The sequence below is a fragment of the Sciurus carolinensis genome, chromosome 5 (assembly GCF_902686445.1).
Source record: "Sciurus carolinensis chromosome 5, mSciCar1.2, whole genome shotgun sequence".
Taxonomy (NCBI): domain Eukaryota; kingdom Metazoa; phylum Chordata; class Mammalia; order Rodentia; family Sciuridae; genus Sciurus; species Sciurus carolinensis.
The window spans coordinates 96,089,086-96,115,773 of record NC_062217.1 but is presented as its reverse complement, the minus strand read 5'-3'; the positions used below and the strand labels follow the sequence as shown (position 1 = coordinate 96,115,773).

Here is a 26,688-nt window from a genome sequence, read left to right as displayed (position 1 = left end):
ACTTGGTTTCCATGTCTGGGATAGATTTAAGGGAAAAAAAGCTAGAGGCCATTCTCACCCCTTCCCCCAGGAAGAGGGAAATGTCCAGACCAATGGCAACATGGAAAGGGGGTGGTGTTTGTCCCCTTTTCTACTTTCCTTGTGCTTTGTAAATGGGATAAGTATTAATATTTATCACATATACACTTAATACTACATATTAGTTGTTTAATTGCACAGTAATTTATTTGAGAAATCAATATACTGATGGGTTAAATAACTCACTTTGTATAAATACCAAAGCAACAGAACTATTGTTCAAACTTGTATCAGACCTCTTGCCACTGTACTAATATCTGTCCAGGTAAATACAGAGAATTTGTACTAGAAGAGATGAGTGAGGGGGAAGTTGAAAGGGAAAGTGGGAACTCATTCTAATTTCTGATGTAAGTGTATATATAATGACTAAGTTGTTCAAACTATTTCCCAAAACTCTTTAATAGTGCTTTTGAGGTATAACCATAATAGATAGGGCAAATTTCTCTTTAAAGTTATACAACAGGATTATTGTAAATGAACTCAAAAAATTTTAATGATTTATAAACCATTTTTTAAAAGACTGGTCCTTTAATGGCTGGGCAGCTTGTTTGATTCAAATGAGTATGATGCTGTGTACACAATGTTCTAAGATACTTCAAAATTATTTCAAGGTGAAATAATTTAATGAAGTATATTAATTAAAGTCATTTAAAATACTAAGCAGAAAATATCAACAATAATAGAAAAAGTTTTTTAAAAATCATAGTAATGCATCAATTAAAGACAGAGATACATTCTGAGAAATATGTCAGGCAATTTCATCATTGTACAAACAGCATAGAATGTTCTTACACAAACCCAAATGGCATGCCTGTTACACACCTAGGCTACAATGGCATATACTCTTGTATTTTTGGTCTGTCACTGAAGGAGATGTCATGAAACAGCACATGACTGCATTAATGAGTTTCAGAGCAACTGTGATTCCTTGTAGAAGAAATAAAAATAAGTGATGATGGCTTTATATACTAATAACATTACTTGGAATTTAATATTGTACATAAATAATTAACAAGAAAAATTTAAATCAATATACACTTAATTTTTTATATTAAACCAAGAATTTAAGTAATAAAACCACCTTATGCTACACAGACATTGAAGGTTTCCTCATTTTTATTTTTTCCTGTAACATTCCTATTACTCCAATTGACCTTTTTCAGAAGGTAGATTAATCCCACTGTATGTATTATGTGAGTTTCACTAGATGCTATGCACATTAGACATTATAAATAGACATTTCTAACCTTGATTTTCTTTGTAGTGCAACCACATGATCTGTTTAATACATGGCCTTCTTCTCTATTCTATAGTCCCTCATACACCTTGTTAAGGACTTGAAAGAGAATATTTAGAATAATTTCCTCAATATTTAGGTCTTTTTCAATATTTTGAGACATCCTGGTTTTGGAATCCATGAGAATAAAAAAAAATTAAATGAAAAACATATTATTTCTTAGTAAAAATTTGCTTTTAAGTTTATATTTCTTAAGGTGTCTTCTGGAATCTCTCACCTATTTTGACTGCCCACTAGACCTCAACTCCTATCACCACACTGAATTAAGAAATTTTAAGGCTGACTATTAATTAGGAAATTTTGAAGCCGAAAACACTACAAATGTTCCCAATATTATCAATATCCCCTCTCTATACCTTTCTCTTAATATTCTCTCTCCTCTAAATGATTTGTTTGAAAAATAAAATGTACATTGTGGGTTTTTAAATATAGGACCAAACCCAAAGTTCATAGTGACTCTATAGCTAAGTCTCAAAGACTCTAGTCGCTGGTCTTTTAGTTAACCTTTCCACCTTTCTTTTAGGTCCCAAGGAGGTGGTCTTAGCTACAACACCATCATTCTACTTCAAAACATGGTGCTTGGAGACCTCTGTAAAGGATATGCAGTACATACTAAGGATCAATTTTTAATTACAAACCCAAGTTATACCTTTGAAGGATACTTCCTACTGGTAAAAGAGGTACAAGGATTCTCCAAATAGTTATGGAATGGCTTAAGAACATCATTGGGAAAAAATTTTTTATCAGAAAGTAGCTTACATGTCCTGTGGATATCAGCTTATGAAGTTCATCTTAAAATCTGAAAACTTTCCTGGGTATCATAACACATGGATTACACATTTTCTCAAACATTAATAACACTGAGGATAAATTTAGAGGAGAAACACTGTGGTAGATTCTCATTTGCTCTCTCAAATGCCTCAATTTATATGCTTAAGAGCTCATCTGGAAGAGAAATCTAGTGCCTACTTAACTAATGCTCTGAAATGGTAATGACATGGTTCTAAATAACTCAAGCTTGCCAACATTTAATTTTTTAAAAAATGGTTCTGCAGAGCAATTAAAACTCAATCAACATAATTATTCCATAAATTTTAAGCTACTAGTGACTCAACTGAGTAAATCATCTAAGTCCTAAAAAAAGAATGCCAGAGTATCATCACAAAAATAGGGGAAAACCCAAAATTCAGAGGCTCTGAGGTGTGCCAAATCAACCACTAGATAAATATGACTGTTGAACATAGCCTTAGAAAGACACCAATTCTCTCATACTACTTGTTATTCTAATTTAATCAGTCCTATTAACAAAGGGTATGCATAAAAGTTTCCAATTCAGAATACTTATGAAACATGAATACAAAATATTAATATTCTAGTTCAAGTTATCAAGTTGCATGGACCAAGGAGAATATGCACATCGAGAGAAGAAAAGAAACCATTTTTAATAGCAAAAATGAATAGAAAAAATTAGAAGACAAGAGCAAAAAATGGTACATTAATATTTCTATACAGGTGGAAAGTTTAAAGAAAAAATGAATGACCTCAAATGAAACCTTAAGAAGAACAGAAACACATACTAACTGTAAACAAATGATTAATGTTCACAATTGAGTGTGATCATTAACAAGCAGTGCATATGATCTTATCTTTAAAAATGTTCAGGGAAGAAAAGAGTAAATTTCAAAATGCTCAATGTTTTTCTTAGTAGCAGGGCTAATTGATTTTTAAAATCTCATTGTGTATATGTCTTAGAAACACATTACTTTTGTGATCAGAAAATCATGAAAGTTTTTAAAGGAAAGGTTAAATTAATCCAAGTAAATATTACAAAAAAAATCAATACAGGACTATATTCCTGCTCTTTTAATGTTTACTATTGTCCCTGGTCTAAGCTGTTCTAATAAAAAGCTAAAAGCAAAAGTTGGAAGTTCAGAGAAAGAGTAAAGAAAAGATTACATGTTTCATTTAATATCTTCTCTTTTTAAATCTAACATTCTCTAAGTATCTTCATGAATTTAAACAGAACCCCCAAATATCTAGGGTTCATTTCAATTTTTATTAGTTCTGAAGCTAATTATAGGCAAATAAATAATTTTTAATGTCTAAGGTGTCTTCCAAGTCAAATTTTAGTTTCAAAATATATTTAGCATTTTGGAAGCTCTCTCTTTTTTTTTTTTTTTTTCATATTTGGGATTAAGTCCAGAGGACCTTTACCACTGAGCTACATCTCCAGTCCTTTTAATTATTTTTTAAAATTTGAGACAGGGTCTTGATAAGTTGCTAAGGCTGGACTCTAGCTTGTGACCCACCTGCTTTAGTCTGTTGAGGTGCTGAGATTATTGGTGTACACCAAGTGCCAGGCTGGAAACTCTACTTTTAATATTTTGGGAATCTTAAAATTTTATGTATTGCATTTGGGGCTGCACATAGATGGAGTCATTTCACACTGATGAGAGTCCTCTTTCTTTCTTTCTTTCTTTTATTTTTACAGACTGCATTTTGATTCATTGCACACAAATGGGGTACGACTTTTCATTTCTATGGTTGTACACAATGTAGATTCACACAATTCATGTAATCTTATATGTACATGGGGTAATAATGTCTGTCTCCATTCACTGTTTTCCTTCTCCCACCCACTCCTACCCCATTTTCCTCTACACAATCCAAAGTTCCTCCATTCTTCTCTTACCCTGCCCCCGTCACACCCTTTCCCTGTTATGTATCATCATGTACTTATTGGAGAAAACATTTGGCTTTTGTTTTTTTGGGATTGGCTTATTTCACTTAGCATGATATTCTCTACCTCCATCCATTTACCAGCGAAAGCCATAATTTTATTCTTTATAGCTGAGTTGTATTCCATTGTGTATATATACCACAGTTTCTTTATCCATTTATCAACCAAAGGGCATCTAGGAGTCCCATTTCTTATTTGTTTCACAGCTCCCTCTGCTTCATGTTATGCTCATGCTTGTGGATAACGCTTACTGCTGTATGTCATCTGCAAATTCCATTTACATGACTGAATTTCTGCTTCAAAGGATCAAACTATAAAAAGCAACAAATATGAACAACTATCAGAACTTGGGTAACTATATTTTTAGGGAAACTGGGAATTGCTAAACTCAAACTAAAGATGCAAGACCAAGGATTTTGCCAGAGGATAAAGAGCCTGAATCTGTTAGTGGACCTGTTTTTAATGTTCTTATGAAAATTGTGACCATCACTAGCATCAATATTCAGAAGAACATGATGAATACAGGAGATTAAGTTTCTTTCCTAAGGCAAAGGAGACGAATGAACTAGATACCATGTCTTAAATTCTTAGTCTTCACTTTATGATAAGGTCTATAGATGTCATTTGTCTGAAATAGTACTTACTAACATAATTGATATTTTAAAGGCAAGCCAAATAACCATCTATTCTTAAGTTTTTTCAAGGTCTCGACATACTGGATGCCTTCTCAGCTGTGTATACACATAGTATGATACACCAACATTTCTTATGAAAGTCCTAGGAACTCTGCCCCAAAGAATCCAGGACAAAAGAATGACCAACAGAACCATCAGATAATAAAGAAAAATATCTCATTTCTTTCTAGTCCAATGTCATACCTCCAAGCAGAAGTACTGCAAGGAAGATCCAGTCCATGTGATCTATTGCTATGCTTATGTACTTGCCTGTAGTCCAGTTTTGATGCTATTCTTCCTGGTACTAGTTCCTTCAAAGTACACATCTGAACCAATTTCCCCAGGTAATGACTATGGTGAAAGGAGAAGTACCTCCAGTACTGGGAGTCTTTCAGAAACCCTAGTCTCTGCCACATGCTTTTTTCCTTTCCTGCACTTCTTCATCTGTGTTTCAACCATACTCTTGGTACCCAGAGGTACTTCTCCGGTTCTGCAAACAATGAAGGTCCCAAGTCCATTGAGAACTCTCTTGTTTTTATAGCATCAGTTGTGATAATTGCAACAGTAGTTGTTTACTGAATGTGTTACACTCTAGGCTGCACCAAGCCCATTACAGACTGTCCCTTATTTAATCCTTGCCACAGTCATCAAACAAATCCTAATTTTAGGATCTACTATTTTAAAGGTAAGAGGACTGTGACCTAGGAATGTTAAATTATTTTCCCAAGAGCACACAGCTAGTAAGTGGCAGAGGATGAGAACTCAGGACCCACGTTCCACATTCTATGCTCTGAATTATTCTACTCTTAAATTTTGGCACAGGTCAATTTCCATCTCCTCCACAAACTTGTCTAAACCAATCTAGAATAGTTTCTCTCTCCCTCAACATTTTCTTATTTCTCTAAGTTGGTTGTGAGAATTACTTATAGTCTTTCTATTTTTTCTCTCCATCTAGATTGTAAATAATTTAATTGAAGGGCCGTGCCATCTCTCTGTGTAATGCTTTCCAGGTTGTTTAGCAGTGCCTCACAAGAATTTGGTGTAAGTCTAGGATGCTCTTGATGAATGACATTACAGATCTAAATTTTGATCTTCATCTATCTATTGCCAGAGGCAATATTTGAGATGATGTAGTTCAGTGGGGTTATCAAGGACACAGATATGGTTTAGAAATCTGAGAGTGATATTTTTAAGAAAGTTTCTTAAACTTTAAAAACTCTTTTGCCTTGCCCATTTAATAGCATTACTTATCCCCATAGTGCAGGAATATCATGAAGGTTGGGGATACTACGCACAGTTAAGTGTTGTGTACAAAATGAGTTGTTGATGAACAAGTACTTCGTCATCTTGGATTCAAATAGAGCAGCAGTTTTCAAAGTCTATTTCCAGACCTGAACTCAAAATTGCCACAGAAGTACTTAATCCAAGGAAAGGAATGAGAAGGGTCACTGTCTGGGATCCTGGAGACTGCTCCCCTACTCCATGATCAGAGATTTCTTATCAGCTTCACATAGAGAAGCACTGCATGAGGCTTTACTTTGGAAATAAAATAAACAAAATTCAGTTAGGAAGACAGTAGTATCAATTCTGTTTGATACCACTCAGCAAGCAACAGACAACAATTACTTCCAGTCAATGAACATTGCTCTACTAGAGTAGGAGGAACTGTGAGAGTATAAAGTGTGTATTTATTAGTGAAGTAGACAGTTTTTCCTTTAGAGGAAATAAGAAAGAAAGAATTCTAAGCTTTAGAGGAGATGTTCAGTTGCCCCACATCATTTTTTGACCCCTTCCTCCCTATCATCTGAGAATGCAGTGTTCACTTTCTAGGATCTACTGTCACCTTTGCAATGACAGCTCAATTTTTCAGGACCCTTACGGAAATCAGCTTGCTTTCCTCTTTGCCTGTGTTCTTCAGCACTTCAGGCCTAGGATCTCTACAGGTCTTAATTCTGAGAAACCCTTTCTTCCTCTCTGTCATATACTGATGTCTTTTTATCTTCTGATCATTTGAACTTGAGAGATAAGCAACCAGCTAGGATGACCTAGACCCTCACTATGCAAACTACTAAGACCCTTTTCCACAATGAATTGTAATTAATCAAGCAGTGAGAAATACTCTCCATCTTGAGACATCATTGACCAGTTGTTTATCTAAAACTGTCCATTCACATTTATTTTTTATCCAATCCCAGCTAAATTCATGAGCATGAAAAAAATTGAATGCAACTATGTCTTTGTTGTTTTCCTACCAATATCCTAGCTATCATATTCAATAAATCTAAAAGTGATCCTTAACAACATGGCCCAGCAGCCCATGATTTTTTAATTTCTCCTTCCTTCTTTTACTTTTACTTTTTACTATTCTTCAAAAGAATATGTTAGGAATCTGCACAATATTGGTATACTTCTACTAATGCTATTTCACTCCCATAAGAGAAAAATAAATGCAACTTTCCTTAAAGGTCTGCTAAACAGCAACAAAACAATAAGAAACCTATAATGATGCCAGAATAACATTGCCTATCATAGTATCAATAACTTTATATTAAATATATCAATATAGACAATTCAGTGAAAGTCAGAGTAACCATATATGTGTGTTTCCACTAAGCACCTGTTGTGTAAAGATCATCAGTCCTCAAACAGGTGCATCACCTGAAAGTCTTGTTATACAAAGATTTCTGGGAAGAATCACCCAACTTTCTGATTCAGTAGATTTTAAAGATGCCAGAGATTTGACATGTCTGACAAGTGACCAGGGACTATACTTTGTAAAACCTTGGAGCAAACTGTTACAGTTCTTTAATAGAGAGTTTACACTTTAGATGTGGGTAGCAGACATCTAACGGGCATGATTAAGAGTTTACACACCTGTTGGGAAGGAAGGACAAATTCTTATAGCAAGTGTGTCAAACACTACTACCTAAATTTGCATCAGAGACTCTTTTTTTTATTGTAAACAAATGGGATACATGTTGATCTTTGTTTGTACATGGCGTACAGGCATACCATTTGTGTAATCATAAATTTACATAGGGTAATGTTGTTTGATTCATTCTGTTATTTTTTCCCTTCCCCCCTCCCCTCCCACCCCACTTTTCCCTCTATACAGTCCTTCCTTCCTCTATTCTTGCCCCACTCCCTACCCCTAACTCTAACCCTAACACTAACCCCTCCCAGCCCCCATTATGTGTCATCATCCACTTATTAGCGATATCATTCATCCTTTGGTTTTTTGAGATTGGCTTATCTCACTTAGCATGATATTCTCCAATTTCATCCATTTGCCTGCAAATGCCATAATTTTATCATTCTTTATGGCTGAGTAATATTCCACTGTATATATATATACCACATTTTCTTTATCCATTCATCAATTGAAGGACATCTAGGTTGGTTCCACAATCTGGCTATTGTGAATTGAGCAGCTATAACATTGATGTGGCTGTATCTCTGTAATATGCTGATTTTAAGTCCTTTGGGTATAGGCCAAGGAGTGGGATAGCTGGGTCAAATGGTGGTTCCATTCCAAGTTTTCTAAGGAATCTCCACACTGCTTTCCAGAGTGACTGCACTAATTTGCAGCCCCACCAGCAATGTATGAGTGTACCTTTCTCCCCACATCCTCGCCAACACCTGTTGTTGCTTGTATTCTTGATAATCGCCGTTCTTCAGAAACTCTTTTAATGAACTACAAAAATGAACTCAAAGATCTCAGTCTGCATTTTCTCACCTGGATCAGGGATAGCTTACTAGAGTGGGCTATTTTGAGGATTGGATTACATTACATAATGCATGGGGTGAGAGGCTGTAAACTATAAAGCACTGTTATGATTACAGTCAGCCCTCTGTACCTATAGGTTCTGCATCATTAGATTCAATCAACAGCAGATAAAAAATATTGAAAGAAAATCTGAATCTGTATTGAATATGTACAGACATATTTCTTCGTTATTATTCCCTAAGTCATGTAGTATAACAACTATTTATATAGTATTTATGTTGTATCATTATAAGCAGCCTAGAAATTATTTGAAGTATATAGAAGGATGTGCATAGGTTAAATACAAATGCCACATCAATCTATATAAGGCACATAAACATCCCTGTACCTGTGGATACCAAGGTATTACTGTACTTGGAAATTTATCCACTCAACAAAGAACATGTCATGAGTGTGCTACTCAGATTCACCAATAAAGTGCCGAAATTATATTTCCTAGTTGTCGCAAGAAATTTAAGAGGAAAAAAATGCAAACACTTTTCATGACTCGACTTTTGTTATGTAACATGCTTCATTGGTTTTGAATGTGCTGCTTAAATTTTCACAATTCCTACTTTAAAGAAATTCATCAACTAAAATATTTTATAAAAGAACTTTGTAGCTACTTGGTAATATGTCAAATGTTGAGCCATGAAGGTTTATCGTATTAAACACTCAAAAGGATTTCCACAAGTTGCAAAACCTAAATCTTTCCACTGGTTCTGATTGCTCATTATATGTCTCCAAGGCCTAAAGTTTAGAATCTTTTGATTGTCATGTGCTCTGATCGATTCTTTCAAAACAGATATTCTTAATGTGGGTCTCTGTGCTAAAAAATTTTCAAAATTGTACCCATGTTGTGTAACTTTTGTTACACTGGAGTCCTCAGATCAATAGCAGTAATCTTACATATGCACTTGTGCTTAAAACTAATCAGCTATTGCAGATAAGACATAACAGCTTTATGACAGCATCACCATAGCAAACTAGTGTTAGACTCAGGACCCCTTTCTTTAACTTGGGGCCAGCTGCTTAACTGAGTTCAGTCTTAGTTGCTTCAACAGTGAGATGAGGGTAACATCGCCCCCACATCCCAAAGCTGTAAGCCTGGTGCACCACTCATAGCCTGCAAAGATATCTACCCTTACTATTTATCATCACCACTGAATCTGTCACTTGGAATTCATCACAGCCATGGACGGGAGAGTTGAATTTAAAAATAATTACAGATGGTACAATATTGACCTGTGTTACTATTTTGCTTTTTCCTCTTCAAATTAGTTGAGTAAATTCTAAAATAGCCTCTTAGCCAAATATTAAACAAATGGAGATTCATTATACCAAAACCTGAGTACAGGTTTACTTTGTGATAGGATAGATCTACATGGGAAAACTGATACTTTTGCAAGATTAAAATTCTTTTTCATTACCCTTTGTTTAGATTTACTACTGAATTACCTGCAATTCTTAAAAAAAAAAAAAAAAACAGGTTAAAGCCTGTTTACACTCTACAGAGAAAAAATATTCAAGGTACTCAATCACTGAGTAAGGAAGGAGGGAGGGGGAATGTATCTAACCTTAAGAAGGAATTATGTTCATTGTCTCCTTTTGAGTTTGAGAGGTGATTTTGCTCAAGAAATACTGCTAGCCCAGGACTTTCTGTGAGATCTAGTCAATATGGAAATTGAATGTGAATCGTTTTGGAAGTAAATATAAATCATAAATAGATTCTAACAGTTCACAATCTTAGAAAAAAACACTTAGGAAAGAAAAAAATGTTAATCTTTGTTTTCCTTGTCTCTGAAATTAACTTTTAATCTATTTAAAAGAATAAGATTAAAGGAGAGTTTCTATGTATATTTGTTCATTTTCATCTGTTATGTGCTATCATTGGTGATGTCAGTGAATTGATTATTTTATTAAAGAAGCTTATTTTCAGGAATTTCATAATTGGATTTATGTTACTAATTCACAGTACTCGTGAATAGATAAATGCAATGAAAATTTTACTCAGTATATTGTCTAAATAACTCACTAAACAAGTATACCAACTTCAAGACGCTACTGTAATAAACATTGACTTCATTGTCCAGAATGATGCAATACTTGGGAAGTCAGTGAACTGTCCCTGCTCTAATCATGGTGCTGTTTCTAATCATCATTAGCCTGAAATTTTTTTGTGTCTTCTCTCTTGTCTTTCAGAATTCTTGGTAGAAAGCATGCATTAGAGTTAGAGAAAGCAAAACAAGAATTAAAAAAAAAACAAAGTTACCTTTCAAAGGCAGAGGGAGACTGCCTCACTTATGGTCATTTCTTCTAGTCTCGCTGTGGCATGACAGTATGTGGCTGCTTGTGCTTATTAAAATCCCAGGTAAAACTGTACCCAGCAATTGTGCTGATAGTGCTGCTCATCTTCACATGTGATTATATCTTTATCATACATGTGATGTTTTATAGGGCTCTATAATGATATTTCCTAAGAAGTATCTGTTTACTTCTTGGTTTAGTCATCTTAAGAAATGTTCAAGGTTTGAAGCTACTAAAAAGACCTCATCTATGATTCCTTTTCATTAGCAAGAAAAATGGCATTCATGTCTTTTGTTCCTCTACCAATATGTCTGGACATATATAAGCTGTATATAGTTTAGATATTAGGTAGAGGTATTATTTTTATAGTACACAGAGTTATTTGAGCAAAAAAAAATTCAGTCCAATCTTTTCATTATTTTTCCCATCTTTGTTTTTTAATTATTGGAAGATTTTTCTGACTCAGGTTGAATAATGTAATGTTTGAAACAGATACAAGGTAGTGTACAAGTCATTCACTACTGATTCAAATTTATTTTAAAAGCAAAAACAAAGAAAAAAAGTCCAAACCTTTATACTTTGCTCTTCAAATGTCTATGACACTTATTAAAACATCTTAATTAGTCAACTTCCCCTTTACTAATACTGTAGGAAAGTTTAAAAAACAACTCAAAAGTACTCTAAGACAGAAAAATACTTTTACCAAATGCTATTCTATCCATAAATTTGTCTGACTTTTTGTACTTGGTTTAGGCTTTTGGTATGCTATGATTTGGATATGAAGTGTCCTCCAAGGAGTATTGTGTTCAAGATTTAGTCCTCACTGCAGCAAAGTTCAGAGTTGGGGTCTCAAGGAAATGATTGGATCATGCGGGTATTAACCTCTTCAAAGGATTGATCCATCATGGCTGAATGGACTAGTGGGAGGTGGTGGAAACTAGAGGAGGTGGTACCTACTTGGAGCAAGTGGTCCCTGGGGGCATGCCCTCTCTCTCCTTCCTGCATAAGTCGAGCAACCTTCTTCCAATGTACCCTTATAACATGATGTTCTACCTCACCACCTCAGGCTCCACACAGTGGAATCAGCCAACCATAGACTGAAACCTCTGAAATCATGAGCCAAAATAAACCTTTCCCCCTCTAGGTTGTTTTTTCTCAGGTATTTGTCAAAGTGAGGAAAAGCTAACCCAATTCTGCTATGTTAGTACTGAAGTATTTTCATACTGAGGAATTTTAAATACTTTAAATAATCAAAGGAAAAATCATTACTCAGATATTATAAAATATCCACTGCAACCAAAATAGTCATTTTTTTGCAGATGATTTTCGACAATGATCATCCTGATGTGGCATCAAGAGGTTTTCTTACAATGTGAACTTTTGGTCTTTTGTTTTTATTGGAATGAAATTGAATGGGACCCTCTGAATAATACATTACTAAAGGCATCATGAATTAGAAACCCAAAGTAAGAGGAACAGGTCTTTAGTTTACTAACTTCCAACAAAAATACCCCAATTCATGTATAGCCAGAGGTGGAGTAAAGAGCAATGTATTAAACCACATAAGAATCCCAGAGCAGTCATGAAAACTAGTTGTAGAAAACCCAAGTAAAACAGAACAATAACCTAAACAGCTTGCAAATTCACACAGACTGTGTGTCAATGAATCCCTCTCTCATTCTAAAGTAGATGCCTTTTCTTTTTTATTTTTAGGGTTAAAATAACTGCAACTTTTCCATTTTTGTTATGTTGAGGAAACTTGAGCCTAGGAGCAAAGTAAGAGACCTAGGGTACGTGCAAATTGATAATGCTTTAGGTGTGAGGATAGTAAAAGTGAGATCACAACCAGGAATGACACTTTAGGAAAACATGATAATGATCTGGTTCCAGGTGTGGGGATTGGAAACAAGAGGTGTTTAACGAACATGTGAGAAATCCCTGCCCCTAGTGGATTTTGAAAACAGGTGGTGAAATTTATTTCTTTATGTAAGGTTGAAATATTGGGACAAAAATGTAAGAAACTCAACCTGGAAGCTATTAATTATATAGTGTCATAGAAACCAACTAATATCTGATACTCTTTTTCTTTTCCATGGGGCCTGAAATTTCTATGATTGGATAAACATAAACAGAGTGGCCAAATTTTTATCAGTTAGTAAAGAAAACTTGAAACTACTTAAGTCATTGACGACCTCAAGACAATTCTTAGATTTGTTTCCAATATAGTGTTAATTTTAAATAGTTTATGTCCTCATTCCTCAGAGAAAAAAAATCAATGGTGCTATTTTGTAAGATAGGAGTAGACTATGAATATAGATCTGTATCATACCATGATTTTTCTTTCCATATCACTATGGTTTTGAGATCTTCCTCCTGGTGCTATCATAATAACCAGAGCTATATGTTTATTTATTTTCCCCAGATGATGAAAGAGCTTGCTTCAAACTACCACAGTACTTCTTTCAGTTGGATCACTATGAATAAGCTTATCATTATATCTTAGTATAAGGCAATTGAGAGATTTAATAAGAAAATCATTTTCCGTATTCTAAGTTAAAAATCACAGGTATTGTGAATCAAATTCATTATCAGGGAAATCACTGAAATTTGTTTAATCATGGCCTGATACAATTTCAGTAGGTGCACTCTTGAACAAGAAATAACGCAAGTTCACTGAGGAACCTTGAATACCACCGAGGCTGTGAAATTACAAATGTGTGAAAATTCTATCATTTCCAGTCTGACCTGGCAAGAAAGAAAGAAAACCATCAATGTTTTCAATCAAGCAAGAAAAGGGTAATGTTAGGGAAAAGGAAGTCAGGAGTCCTGGCAACCAAGAGAGAAGCAGGCAAGGATGGAAAAGCTATTGTGTAGGAAAGGCACTTTCTTCAGACTTAGACAATGAGATCCCAGGCCCTAAATCCATTTTGAAAAATACATAAATGAACTTCATTGGCAAGATAATAATTAATAAGTGGACAAGTCACTGTAATCTTAAATACTGAGAAATAATTGAACCTTTAAAGACAATGAGTTTAATGACACTTTTAAATATTACCTGTAAAAAAATATAGCTTTGGGAGTTACACTCTGTAGTCAATATGTAGAGGTAGCATTCACAGTAGAATCTAATCAGAATTATAGTGTTCATCTTTAAGTTTTAATTTAAGCATAAATAAAACATGATATTTATGTCTATAGTCACATACACAATCTCTCTGCATAGTAGAGGAAACAGGACAGAATTGTTCTGAACAACAAATAATCATTAATCACATCTTGTATTTCCTCGGGAACATTCAGAAGAAATAGTTCTTCAAAGATGTCATTCCTTACTCAAGCCCAAAACCTATATCTATAAATACAGAGATACATTTGCACACCATAAACCTTAGGCTCTTTTTTCCATATAACCTCCATATCTTAAGTAGGATTGTGAAGAAAAACACCCATGCATGCAGATATACTCCTTGAATGTCTCTGAGTCTGTATTAAAGAACATCCTCTATCACTCATTTCCTTTGATGAATGTTCTGACCCCAAAATAGTTAGGATTATAATTTGCATTCAACACTCAGCTTCTTCTTATTAAATCAGAGGCACAGTGTCTATTTAAATTTTCTAAACATGAGCACATACAGGTTAGTGGAGATGAACACCATTTTATAAAACCTGAATACTAAAATTGATCTTTACCAAGCAAAGCAATCATCTTATGAAAAAATCTCCACAATAAATTAATTTAAACAGACTAGTCTATTTAAAATATTTCTTTAATAAGAATTCAGTATTCTGCAATATTAAGTCCTGTATTTTTACCAAATGTTGACTTTCAGAAAATCAGTAGTTTTGATTAGATTAAATGAGCAATATACAGATTGAAATACTTTAAATCTTTAAATATTTTAAAACAAATCAGTTGTTATTCATAATTCTGAGAAAGCCTATTTTAATCACAGTGTGCCATTATGGTTCTTTATTTTCACTTAAAGAAATATATTTCTCTGAAAATGAAACATAATAGTAAACCTGCTTCATTTAATGCAGTTGTGAGTACTGCTTTTTACAGTTAAGACACTTTATAAGTGAGCTAAATTTCTAGCAGATTCTGTTATAGTTCACTGGACCTCATTTTATTCTTTGAGTCATGTAATTAAATGATCACATCCAATAGAAACATCGCAGTACCTATCAATCAAGAGTATTTTCCTTTCTGAAATCAAGAATCAAATGCCAAGAAGGGTCCCTTCTAAAAGAGTCCCAGTGCAACTGATGTCACAGTGATTTCAATTATTAAAAGGTGATTTGCTAATAAGACATGTAACACCATTTTTGAAACTCTAGGCAGTCATGCAGTCTAGAGTTCTGAAGAATTTGCTTCAATGTCATATTACCAGTTATGCATTGAATTTTTGACAGAAAAAAATAACAAAGTAGCCAGTGGCATCCAGATAAAACCAATTGATGTTAATAATTTGTCTTTTTGCCAACAGTGTTTTTTTTTTTTTTTTAACAATAAGATCTGGTGAAATACATTTCACCAGATTCAAATACATTTGAAATCATCACAGGATGATATGTCAGTCTTTTCAAACATGAAATACACATGCCTGCTAAGGATGCAATGGACTTTGTGCTGTTGGTTTTTGAATTCAGCTCTGTTTGTTATACACTCATTATATTGTTATTCAGGAAGAACTAGAATTTTTTTAATGAATTTTTTTTAATGAATTTTTTTCTCTAACCATTGCAGCTGCTTCTTACAAGCAACAAAAGTTGCTAGAGAAATCATATATACACATACATGTAAAATTAGGGAAACAAGCTGCTTTATTGCCCAATTTAAAATAAGCTCAATCAGTAGAAAAGAAAAATGCTATAATATGCAGCTTGATGAGCAGCTGAAGACAGAAATATACTCAGATGCAGTTTTAGAATTCAGGATATATCTTATTCAGTGATGTTTGAATAAGATGAAGGACATTTTTTCTTCTTTCTTTATCTAAACCACTAAACCAACAAGTGGGATTTGAGTGGGGAATATAGTCTAAACCAGAAAGACATGTAAAATTTCTTTAATATGATCCTAAGGCTTTTAAGGCAGAAAACTTAAGGGCCTTGCTCCTGGTTAATTCTCCTTTATGAAATTATAACATTTAAAATTCTAATTATAAGAACTCTTGATTAAAATGATAATACAACTCAGCAATAAAATGTAAGTTATGCAAGAATGATCATTACCACTCTTTAGTAGGAAAACAAACACATCCAACTGTATTGCAAGGCAATAATTAGCATATGGATTAACACAATTATAAATAATAAATTAACAGACATTTAAATCATCATCTCACAGGTCTAGGGGAGGAAAACATTGAAAGAATCTGGAAAACATGAAACCAGGCTTACTCTTGACGGTCGCTGTCCGGGTACAGTTGTAAAGAATAGCCAGCTCCCCAAACACCTTTCCTGGACCCATGGTACACAGCTTCACACCTTCTTTTGTAACTTCAACCTTCCCATCTAAAACAAGGAAAAATCATGTTATTTTAATTTTCTCCCATGCTTCATTTATTGCATTTACAATATCAGATTAAAAATGTAAGGTTATTTTAAAAATGCAGTAGTTACCAATTAAAACAAAGTCGTCATGAACATGCAATGCCAGAATTATTATATATATTATAATGTATATAATAACCAGAATTATTATATATATATATATATATATATATATAATCCAAATCTTTTCTTAAATCATCACTGATAAGATTTGAGATGACACTCAAAGTCCAGGAAAAGATGGAGATAAAAATGTAAACGTAAGAAATTATTCCAAATTTAATACTGGTAAATCATGGCAATTCCAATTTTAACATTATTTGAAATCTGAAAGAAGACTTGATTAAGTGGATACATTTTCTACAGCCCACTTCACACTTGGAAATTCTCATTTTGAGTAAGGCAGCTATTATGAAGAGGGAAATTACTGTGACCCTTGGGCATTATTTAATTGCAGCTCATGGTATCTTTTTATTTGTAAACATCTTATCTGACTTAGGCAAGACTGTTTATCTGTTTCCCAGTCCTGCCAACACTGACTGTCAGAAAAAATACACTATAAAGCTTGAGGGAAAAGAAAGAGGTTTTAGGACTGTTTATGATCCACAAAGGACTTGGAAAATAAAATGCTAAAAAAGGAACAGGCTAAGGAAACAGCATACACTGGGTAGACAGTGTTGTCTGCAAGTAAGGAAGATGCCATTCATTCATAGGGGAAATGGAAAAAAATACATTTTTAAAGTCATAGTTATGTAGGCTAAAAATTCCATCACCCAACACAACCAGGGGAGAACTAAAAAGGCAACACAATCTATTCTAGACCTCATCCTCTTCTTTTCTATTAGTCCTCCAAGTTTCTTACCCACAGTCTATAGAGGGAAAGCCTCATGCTTGACAAATGAATTCGTTCCTGGCCAGAGGGGGTGACGCAAGCCTGTAATTCCAGTGGCTGGGGAGGCAGAGGTAGGAAGACTGGGAATTCAAAGCCAGCCTTAGCTACTTAGTGAGACCTAAGCAACTCAGTGAAACCTGTCTCTAAATAAAATATTAAAAAGGCCTGGGGATGTGGCTCAGTGGTTGAGTTTCCCTGGTACCAAAATAAATAAATAAATAAATAAAATTAGTTCCTGATCAAAGAAAGTAATGTTCCTCCAATGTTTTCCCATCTTCTGACCTCATGTTTCGATTACATAATTGTTCCTTTACCTTTGAACTTGATATAATAGTTGACTTTTAAGAGTGTTGTCTTTATAGTTACTTCCTCTCTTTTAAAAATCGACCTAGATTAATCTAAATAATATTTGCAAAAGCATAGTTTTGATGGGTTAATTTTTTTCAGACAAGTTTAATATTAGTATTAAAATAATGAGATGAAATCTTAAATGACAAAAAAAATGAAGTTTTATCCATGTTACCAGTGATGCATGAGTACATTGTTCTACCCTGAAAACCATTTCATCTAAATGGTATTAATGAGAGAATTATAGAGTAGTGAGGATAGAATTCCCCATAAAATATACACATTACACTTGATCTGTGTACTCATGCCCCCATGAGTGTAATGAAGATCATCAGAAGTAAATACATCCAACAATTTGGATTTACTTTAATTAATTTTATCTTATTACTCAGAGTGAGACAGGTCAGACTATAACATGGTGGCTAAATTAATGCATCTTCTGAAATCAGACCAAGATTGAGTTCTCTTATGTGTTCTCTTACGAGGTTTATGACCTGGGGCAAGTTACTCAATTTCCCAATGCCTCAGTTTCCTCACTGGTAAAGTCAATAAAATCAGAACACCTATTTCATTAAGTAGTTCACATTAAATGAAATAAAGCAAGTTAAATGCTTAATAGTGCCTGGCTCATAGCAAATGCTCAATAAATGCTTGTTTCTAGCATTGTTTTCATTATGTTTCTTTATCACTTTTACGAAAGCATGCATTATTTAGATTATAGTGGAGAATAATATTTCTTCAACTACTTCAGAAACAAATCAGGATCCATATAGGAAGATAATTTCTTTTTTTAAATGGAGAAAAAAATTATTTTCAGACTCTTTCTGGGGCATTGAGAGAGAACTTTTGAATTCAAATCATTATCAGATCCAAAGAAGAAAACAGAAATTCACAAAATCACTCAGATCTATCTGAAAAAACAAACAAGCAAAAAAGCAAGTCTTTGGACACTTCTCTATTCACCTGCACCCAGTCAACATTCAATGTAATGTTGCTTCTACTGCTAATTTTGTCCTGAGGCTTCCAACAATAACAGCAGCAACTTTTCAATGCATTATAAAATTTTCTTGACCTAAAATCCTACCATTAATTATAAAATAGAACTTAGAGCAAAATGAACAATGCTTAAAACATAAAAAACTTCCATAAATAAATGATTTGGTACAACTCTGCTTCTCTGTCTCTTTGGGCATGACATTTAAAAGTTTTCAGAGGAAAAAGACCCTAAAGCATAACTAAGATCACTACTAAGAATCCTGCTGGAGAGTTTGGGAGTTATGATTTCTCAAAATAAATAAATAAATAAATAAATAAATAAATAACCGGTCTAAGTAAAAGACAAAGAGGAACATCAGGACTGTTGTTTTAGGTTTCTTTTTGTTTTGTTTTGGTACCAGGGATTGAACCCAGAGGCACTTAATCAATGAACCACATTCCCAGCCCTTTGTATTTTATTTTTTTAATTTTTAGACAGGATCTCTCTAAGTTGCTTAGATTCTAACTAAATTGCTGAGGCTGGCCTCCAACTTGCTATCGCCTTGCCTTAGTCTCCCAAGTTGCTGGGATCATATGCATGCACCCCCATACATGGTTCAAAGAGCACCCCCATACATGATTCAAAGAGGATTTTAAAGAATTCTTAATTATGGAAGTGTGCTAAGATACCCAGTCTAGTTGAGTGGTTTCTTAAAGGAAGTTTGTGGACCTACCACATCATGGTAAGTATTCAGGTATTTCCCCTTTTAAGAAATTGAAAGTGTGTCTTTACTACCAAGAGTACCATATTTGGTCCTACTGCCACTTCTTTCCCTGAAAAAAAAATCACAGTCATATAACACCTATTTTAACTTATGGACAATTAGCCTGTGACTGATTATATTTTCTCTTATGACCATTCAAAAGTTTATAGCCAGAACTGTTTAAGTCTCAGAGATATAAAATTTGTGCACAATGTTACTTATGACTCCCACTTATTTTCCTTATTTTATATCTGCCTAATTTTCTCATGTCTAACTTATTTTTTTTGTAAATATGGGTATAAATTATATATGCTAATTATTCATATATGTGTGAATAATGCTGCTAACAGAAGGTTGTGTTCCACATTAATTAGAATAGCTAATTTTTGTTTAAAGAAAGGTATTTAGGTTATTTTTGAGCAATACCAGTTTGGATGTAAAACATCTTTTCCTGGTTGAGTTAAAAACTGAAGAGTCATTATATTCACAATAGTCAAGGAGATATAAGAGATCTGATATGATAGGTGAAAGTGACTTCAAAGCACCATTTTTAAAAAATAAACAGAAACATCTTATTGGTAAACAGGAACAGTGTTTGTAACTTGTAACTCTCAGTCACTAACAGATTGCTTATGTGTCCTCACACCTGTTATGTAGATGAGGAACAAGTGATTCAGGGAGGCAGGACTGGTTGGTGCTGAAATGAAAGTCACGTACACACATGGCATGAATGAGGGTTCTTTCTAATACATTTAGAAGTGTCCCACTTTTCTAAGAGACCAGGAAAACGAGTTATTGATGTGAAATGTGAAATGGGTTAAGCTCATTTACCAACCTTGTAATAAAATTAGAAGCAATCACAGTTTACAAAAGAGTTCTAAGCATGGAGTGTGTGGTTCACGTAAGAAAGCAAAGAAATAAGATAGCAAAAGTTTACTGCACATACCCAGCAGCCCTAGTCCTACCCAATAGCTTCATAAACTTCCTCCACAGTATTAGGAAGTCATAAAGACTCTCCCCTAGACTGTACTTCTTTACTTCATAGGCTGAACTTAAGTAAACTTTGCCAGAGGCTTACACCTAACTTGGAAAGGCCCAACTTGAAGGTTTTTATATAATTTGCTGCTAACTTTAGGAATGCATTTTGATGAATTCACTTCAGGTCATCATTAATTGATGTGATTTCTATTTCTTTAAAGACATAGAAGAGATTCATCATCATTTATTCATGACTGTTTTAAGACATCAATTGGATTCTCAAATATGTTTGATTTCAAATCAAAGACTTTTTAAAAAGTAGCAGAAAGATTTAAAATATTATAGTAAAGTTCTGGACTTTTTCTATTATTATTTCCCTGAATAAATTCAACCATCCCTAGAGGCTATCAGAACTGTTATTTGGTGAACTAATGATACTCCAAAATATAGTTAATCTCTATATTCTACTTTTGCTCCTCCTATTAAGTTTTAAGGTGATAATACTCTATTTTTAATATTTTCACCAGTCCTTTTGCCACCATCTCTATTTGGAGGAAACAAAGAAACATTCAAATCATTTTAATTTGGATGTTTCTAAATTGTTACAGTTGTTTGCTCAAGAGAAGTTGTTCAAAACAGGTGGCTGAGAAGAGGTTAAAAGAGTTATTTATAGTTTCATTAAGTTCTTCCATCAATCCTGCCATTGCCATGAATAAGTGAAAGATATATTGTGGTAACTTGAACATATTTTTAATTCTACTTCAGGTACCATATGCCTATTTATGATCTGGAATGAGCTAAGTCTTAAATCTTGTCACTTTGAGCAGCAATCAATCTGCCTTCTGTTTTTTGGCACCATTATAAGTGCACTACCCTTGGGGGATGCTAAGTGCTAACAGATCCATTATAAAACCTCTATACTTGTGTCTATCTTTCATAAAAATCAACAGATTACATAAATAAAATGAGTTTACAAGGAGATTCCAAATCGCCTTACTTTGTTTATCCTGGTGGGTTTTATTTTTTTAACTAACTTGTTTTGTGTTATAGGATTTCTGCAGTGAAATTAGCTTAGAGATTTATTACTGGCTGGCAAAAATAGAATTACTGGCAGTAACTTAATTATGAACACTGTGCTGAGTTCCAACAGTCTTGGTTGGAACATTGAGGACAAGTAGACTGGCCATTAGAAGGAGACAGGTATTATATCAAAGATTCCATCTAGACAGCACCTCCTGTCTTTTCCATCCACTAAGTTGTTTGACTACTTTCATGATGTTGTAGATTAGAGACCATAACTTTTACATTGTATGTTCTCATCTAAGGATTTCTGTAGATGCTAAATTTAATAGGAATTTCCAGCATTCTAGAGGTTAAACTGTGTTGTCACCAGCATGAATTTTCCTCTGGGAGATGAGGTTCATCAATGAATCTTCTTTCTTAATGGATTAGGGACTCTAGCAGGCCTAACTTGTAGAATCATTTTAGACCTGAGGTGCTGTCACTTGTAGAAGAAAGCAGAAAGTGACAAGGCTGCAATGGGCTATCTGGTCCCAAGAACAAACTATTAACTTGGTTATCTCCCTTAAACCTGCACTTGTCCATCATTTATATCTGTCTTTCTTAAGTCAGTTTAAGAAGGGAAAGGACATCCCCACTGTGAGATGCAAGCTAATTCTTCAATTAAAGAAAGGCAGGGTGTCAGGCCTGTCAGCAATCAGTTTAAGATTGTGTTCCAGTCTGAATGGATTTGGTCTCTCTGGATCTGAACTCTAGCTCCATAAAGGATATGCTAACCCTCCACAGGATTAATCTTGATGTCTAAAAAGCATTCCTTGGCCATTGATTGCATAGAAGCCTTTGAGAGACTGCCCTATTTTAATATGATGTATTCCTTCCAAAGTTTTCTTCACTCACTTCAAGTTGATTATATACCTTGCTTATTAGTTTTTCATTGGACATATATATGAAAGAGAATTTTTCTCAACTATTTTTATATTCATAATTTCTATAACCATTAAGGTTCTTGTAATATTTTAGTTAGGACAAAACTTCCAATTCAAAGAAGGCACTTTTTTTGATATCATTGTAGCAATACTTTTTTAAAGGGAGCACAAGAGTACTAGTTATCCAAATGGAATAGGAAAGAATCTGAAGTACAAGAGACTAGTTGAGTTTGAAGCTACATAACTGAGGTTCTTTGCTGCTTCACCTTCAATTAGGCAAATCTACTTTCCTTTTTGGTCATGACTTCTATAAACACACTTGACATAATTTTCCATTACACTAATTTCAACAGACACTATATATTGCATATAACTTTAAGTCATCAGTTATATTCAGTAATGAGAGAACTAAAATGTACTGAGGACTAAATTAATGCAAAATTTACTCCATGCTTGTATGTCAAAATGAATCCCAATATTATGTATAAATATAATGCATTGATAAAAATTAGCTATATAAAACTAAAATCTCAGTGAGAGAAAGAGAAAACACAAACTTCAAGATATCTGAGCTTCACTTGTTTCATTTGTTGTGTTTCTAATTCTGAAGTCATAGCACATACATATACATACACACACACACATGTACAGGCACACACAACCTCTGTGAGGAAACTGACTATAATTTAAGTGATTTGGATATAGAGAATTATCAGAACAATCATAATGAAAATCTGGAATGAGCAACTTATATTGTAGCACTTATGTCCTTGAAGATTAATTTAAGGAAAAGACAACATACCCACCCTGTTGTAGATGGGTCAACCATTTATCTGATAATGAACAGGATTCTGGAAGAATTTCACAATGTTGTTTCCCAGCCTCATGATTCTATGACTTTTTTATATATATTGTTTTGGAACCCTAGTGCTTTAAAATATACAGATAGTACTAGGTAAGTGTTTGTGTAATGATATCAATTTCCAGTAATGTGGAAAGCTAAAGATGGGCCAGAGAAGAGATATGCATATATAAGGAGAGGAAAACAAACTAATCATCCCTGAATAAATGATAGTTGAATAGATAATTTGTCGTAATTAAGTTGATTAAACCTAATTCCAACAATGTAAAATGCACTCCTGTTCTATTTCCATAATACATTATCACCTTCAATTAGTCTAGGCAATGAATGGCTCTCTGTAGTTTTTATGAACAGGAAAATGGCAAGAGCAGTACTATCATGCAGATTATGTGCAGTCGTCATGTGATTTTGATTTTATGTGTTAATATTAACCTTGGGGTGATTGATGACATGCAGTGGTTCTCAACTGGGAGCAGTTTTGCCTTCTAGAGTACATTTGGCAATGTCTAGAGACATCTTTGGCTGTCAGAACTGATGTGATCTACTGGCATGCACAGGATACAAGTCAAGGACATGAACACCTTACAGAGCATAGGACTGTGCCCCCCCGCAAAGAATTATTCAGCCTAAATGTCAGTTCTACCAGAGCTGAGAAACGGATGTAAAGTAAATCCATGCACCTTACATTTAAAAAGAAAAATCTGACTTCCACCATTTGTCATTTTAACCTCTGCCAGATGTAAATTCCAAGTTGAATGAAAGGGTAACACCTGGTTGCAATATTTAAGTAAACCATGTTGCCATTGGGTTGAATGAAGCCACAAAGCTATTTTCCTGAATATTTCCCCAGTAATTGTCACCCAAAATAGAATTAATTACAGAAATTTCTAAAGAAGACAAATAAAGCCGGGCTCGATGATGTACACCTTTAATCTCAGCAGTTCAGGAGGCTGTGGCAGTTAGAATTTCAAGTTCAAAGCCAGCCTCAGCAAATTAGCAAGACCCTGTCTCTAAATAAAGTATTTTTTTAAAGGGCTGGGGATGTAGCTCAGAGGTTAGGTGCCCCTGGGGTCAATTCCCTGTATCAAAAGAAAAAAAAAAAAAAGACAACAATCCCTTACTGACATTAAAGCGGCATCCTTTTTCCACACATACCTGAGAATTTCAGATGCTGACTCCACCACTGACTGGCCATGAAATCATGAAATCTTGAATAAATTGTTTACCTCCCTCTGAATCAATTACCTCACTACAAATTTGGAATAACAGTATCTTATTTCATAGGGTTCTGAGAAATGAAATAGGTAATACAGGTAGGAAGACAGAGAATATATGGATTAAAAATATTTCTTAAAGAGCAAATGGCCTATTTCTTAGAAGAAGAAAAAAATAACTACTTTAGAGTCAGTTCTAAGGAGAGAAAGGCAGGTCCCAAGTCATGGTTCCTAAAATTTAGGGGTGGGAAAGAACAGAGGGATGAAGAGCAGAGGCAGTGAAAGGAGAAAGGCTCTGGGCAAGAACTGGAGAAAGAGGCCTCGTGCGACACAGCTGGAAGACTTTTAGTAAAAAGTGAAGTCTAATGTACAATATGAAGTTATTTCTTGTCAGAATAAATGCCCTATCCTGCCATCCAAATTTTTAGTTTGCTTTAGAGTAATTTTTTGTGTGAAGGGTTTGAGAGAAGATGCATTGCTTAGATGTGCCAAAGAATAGAGCAACCAGGATATGAAGAATTAGTGTCAGGAGGGAGCTGGAGAGCAGGAGATTCAGAGTAATTATGTAAATGACATAATTATAAGAAACTAAGGACTCAGGAATTTGCAGATATCTTAGGGGAAGGCACCAGCTTTTCACAGATGTCAAATGGGTACTTAAATCAATTTCACCTAATTTTCAAGTCTATTAGAAAAGTCATTATTGTCAATAAGGGGATGTCCCTTCAATCAGAGAGTATGTGTCCCCTCCCCCTCCCACATGCTCCATTTGACACCTTTCCTTAGCTTCACAATGGTCCTTGTAAGAAATAAAAAGGGAGTTTTGAAGTCAAAAGTTGATATTCTGGTCCTCTAAGCTGTGGGACACACTGGACCTTTTGGATCTCAGTTTTTGCATCAGTATAAGGCGGAGAATGACTATGGCTCTGCAGGATTAATGCATGAAATTCATGTTTAAGAGTTTGGTGTATGATGAAGCTTTCTATAAATACTAGTGTACACTAATAGAAGGAAGAATCATCCAATTCCTGCCATGTCTGCTTGTAAACAGTAGGAGGTTAGTAAATATTTGTTGGTGAATAAATTGGGGTATTAGTCAAAATGACCACTCCTGTGACCATACTTATGTGAAAGCTTTAGGATTGCATTTTAACTGTGTTACCTATACAGTCCTGAAGGGAGAAAAAAAAAGTGATTGAAAGTCCCAACCTCCCACTCCACTTGCTAAGAGTCTCTCTACACTCTAACTTACTTCCATGTAGTACTGCACTATAACTTTCACAGTGGTAAAATACATTTCCCACCATGAGAATTTTTGTTTGACAATTTAAAATATCTGCACTTGAATTGATATATATTTTTTCCCCTTTTACATGGGGTTAGGCTTCTCCAGAGTATATAACACACTTATCAACCTTCACATTTGTAAAAGGAAGTAGAAGGGGTAAAAACAGAAGCAAATAACAACCACATATGCCACAAAATACCCTGAACATCTATAAAAGGATGAGAAAGAAGCTGTTGAACTTATTATCTCAAAAGCAGTTGTACAAATGGACTGGGGCAGGCTGGGAGTGAGAGGACCTGGTTTGAAAGTTAGTATACACAGGGCGAATAAGAACTTTGATCATCTAGCACAAATGAGGACAGGTTACAGAGGAGTCCGGGTGCTATTTTAAAAAGAAAGCTGCTAAGAAGCCTCCATCTAGTTGGCAGTCACAGAAAGTTGTAGAAAAAAGCAATGCTTAAAGGGCCCCATCAACTGGTAAACAAGACACAGGTGGTCCAGCCATAATAATGAAGAACTAATACATGCTTTGATGCAAATGAAACTTTATGACATACTAAGTGAAACAAGTCAGTTAGGAGAAGTGTGTGGCTCCATCTATATGAACTGTCCAGAAGAGCCAAAACTACAGTAGAGAGAAAAAGTAAAGTTGCGTAAGGGTTGGAAGATAGAAGGATTGAGGGTGATGGCTAGAGGTGTACAGTTTCTTTCTGGGATAAGGAAAATTTTCTAAATTTGACTGTGGTGATGGAAAAACAATTTTGTAAATATACTAAAATATATTGAACTGAATGCCTTAAGTGGGTAAATTACATGATGTGAAATATCTCAATACAGTTATTAAAAATGAGGATTCAGCACTGGTACATAGTAACTGCTCAATTATAAGATAAGACACTAATTCTGTTGCACAATGTCCTTTATGAGAATTTGTAAGAATCAAGGGTTCATTGACCTCACACACCTCCTCCAACAATTTTTCTCCTAGTCCCTTTAG

At 34.4% G+C, this 26,688-nt stretch overlaps 1 protein-coding gene across 2 annotated transcripts in view; it reads right to left on the bottom strand.

Moving 5' to 3' along the window:
• Positions 1 to 26,688, bottom strand: part of Prkg1 (protein kinase cGMP-dependent 1) — a 1,194,090-nt gene that overhangs the window by 730,547 nt on the left and 436,855 nt on the right. For both annotated transcript variants that reach the window (XM_047552478.1, XM_047552477.1), the window contains exon 3: positions 16,272 to 16,385. In XM_047552478.1, coding sequence (XP_047408434.1) covers positions 16,272 to 16,385 — 114 coding nt within the window. The remainder of the gene's footprint in view (positions 1 to 16,271; positions 16,386 to 26,688) is intronic.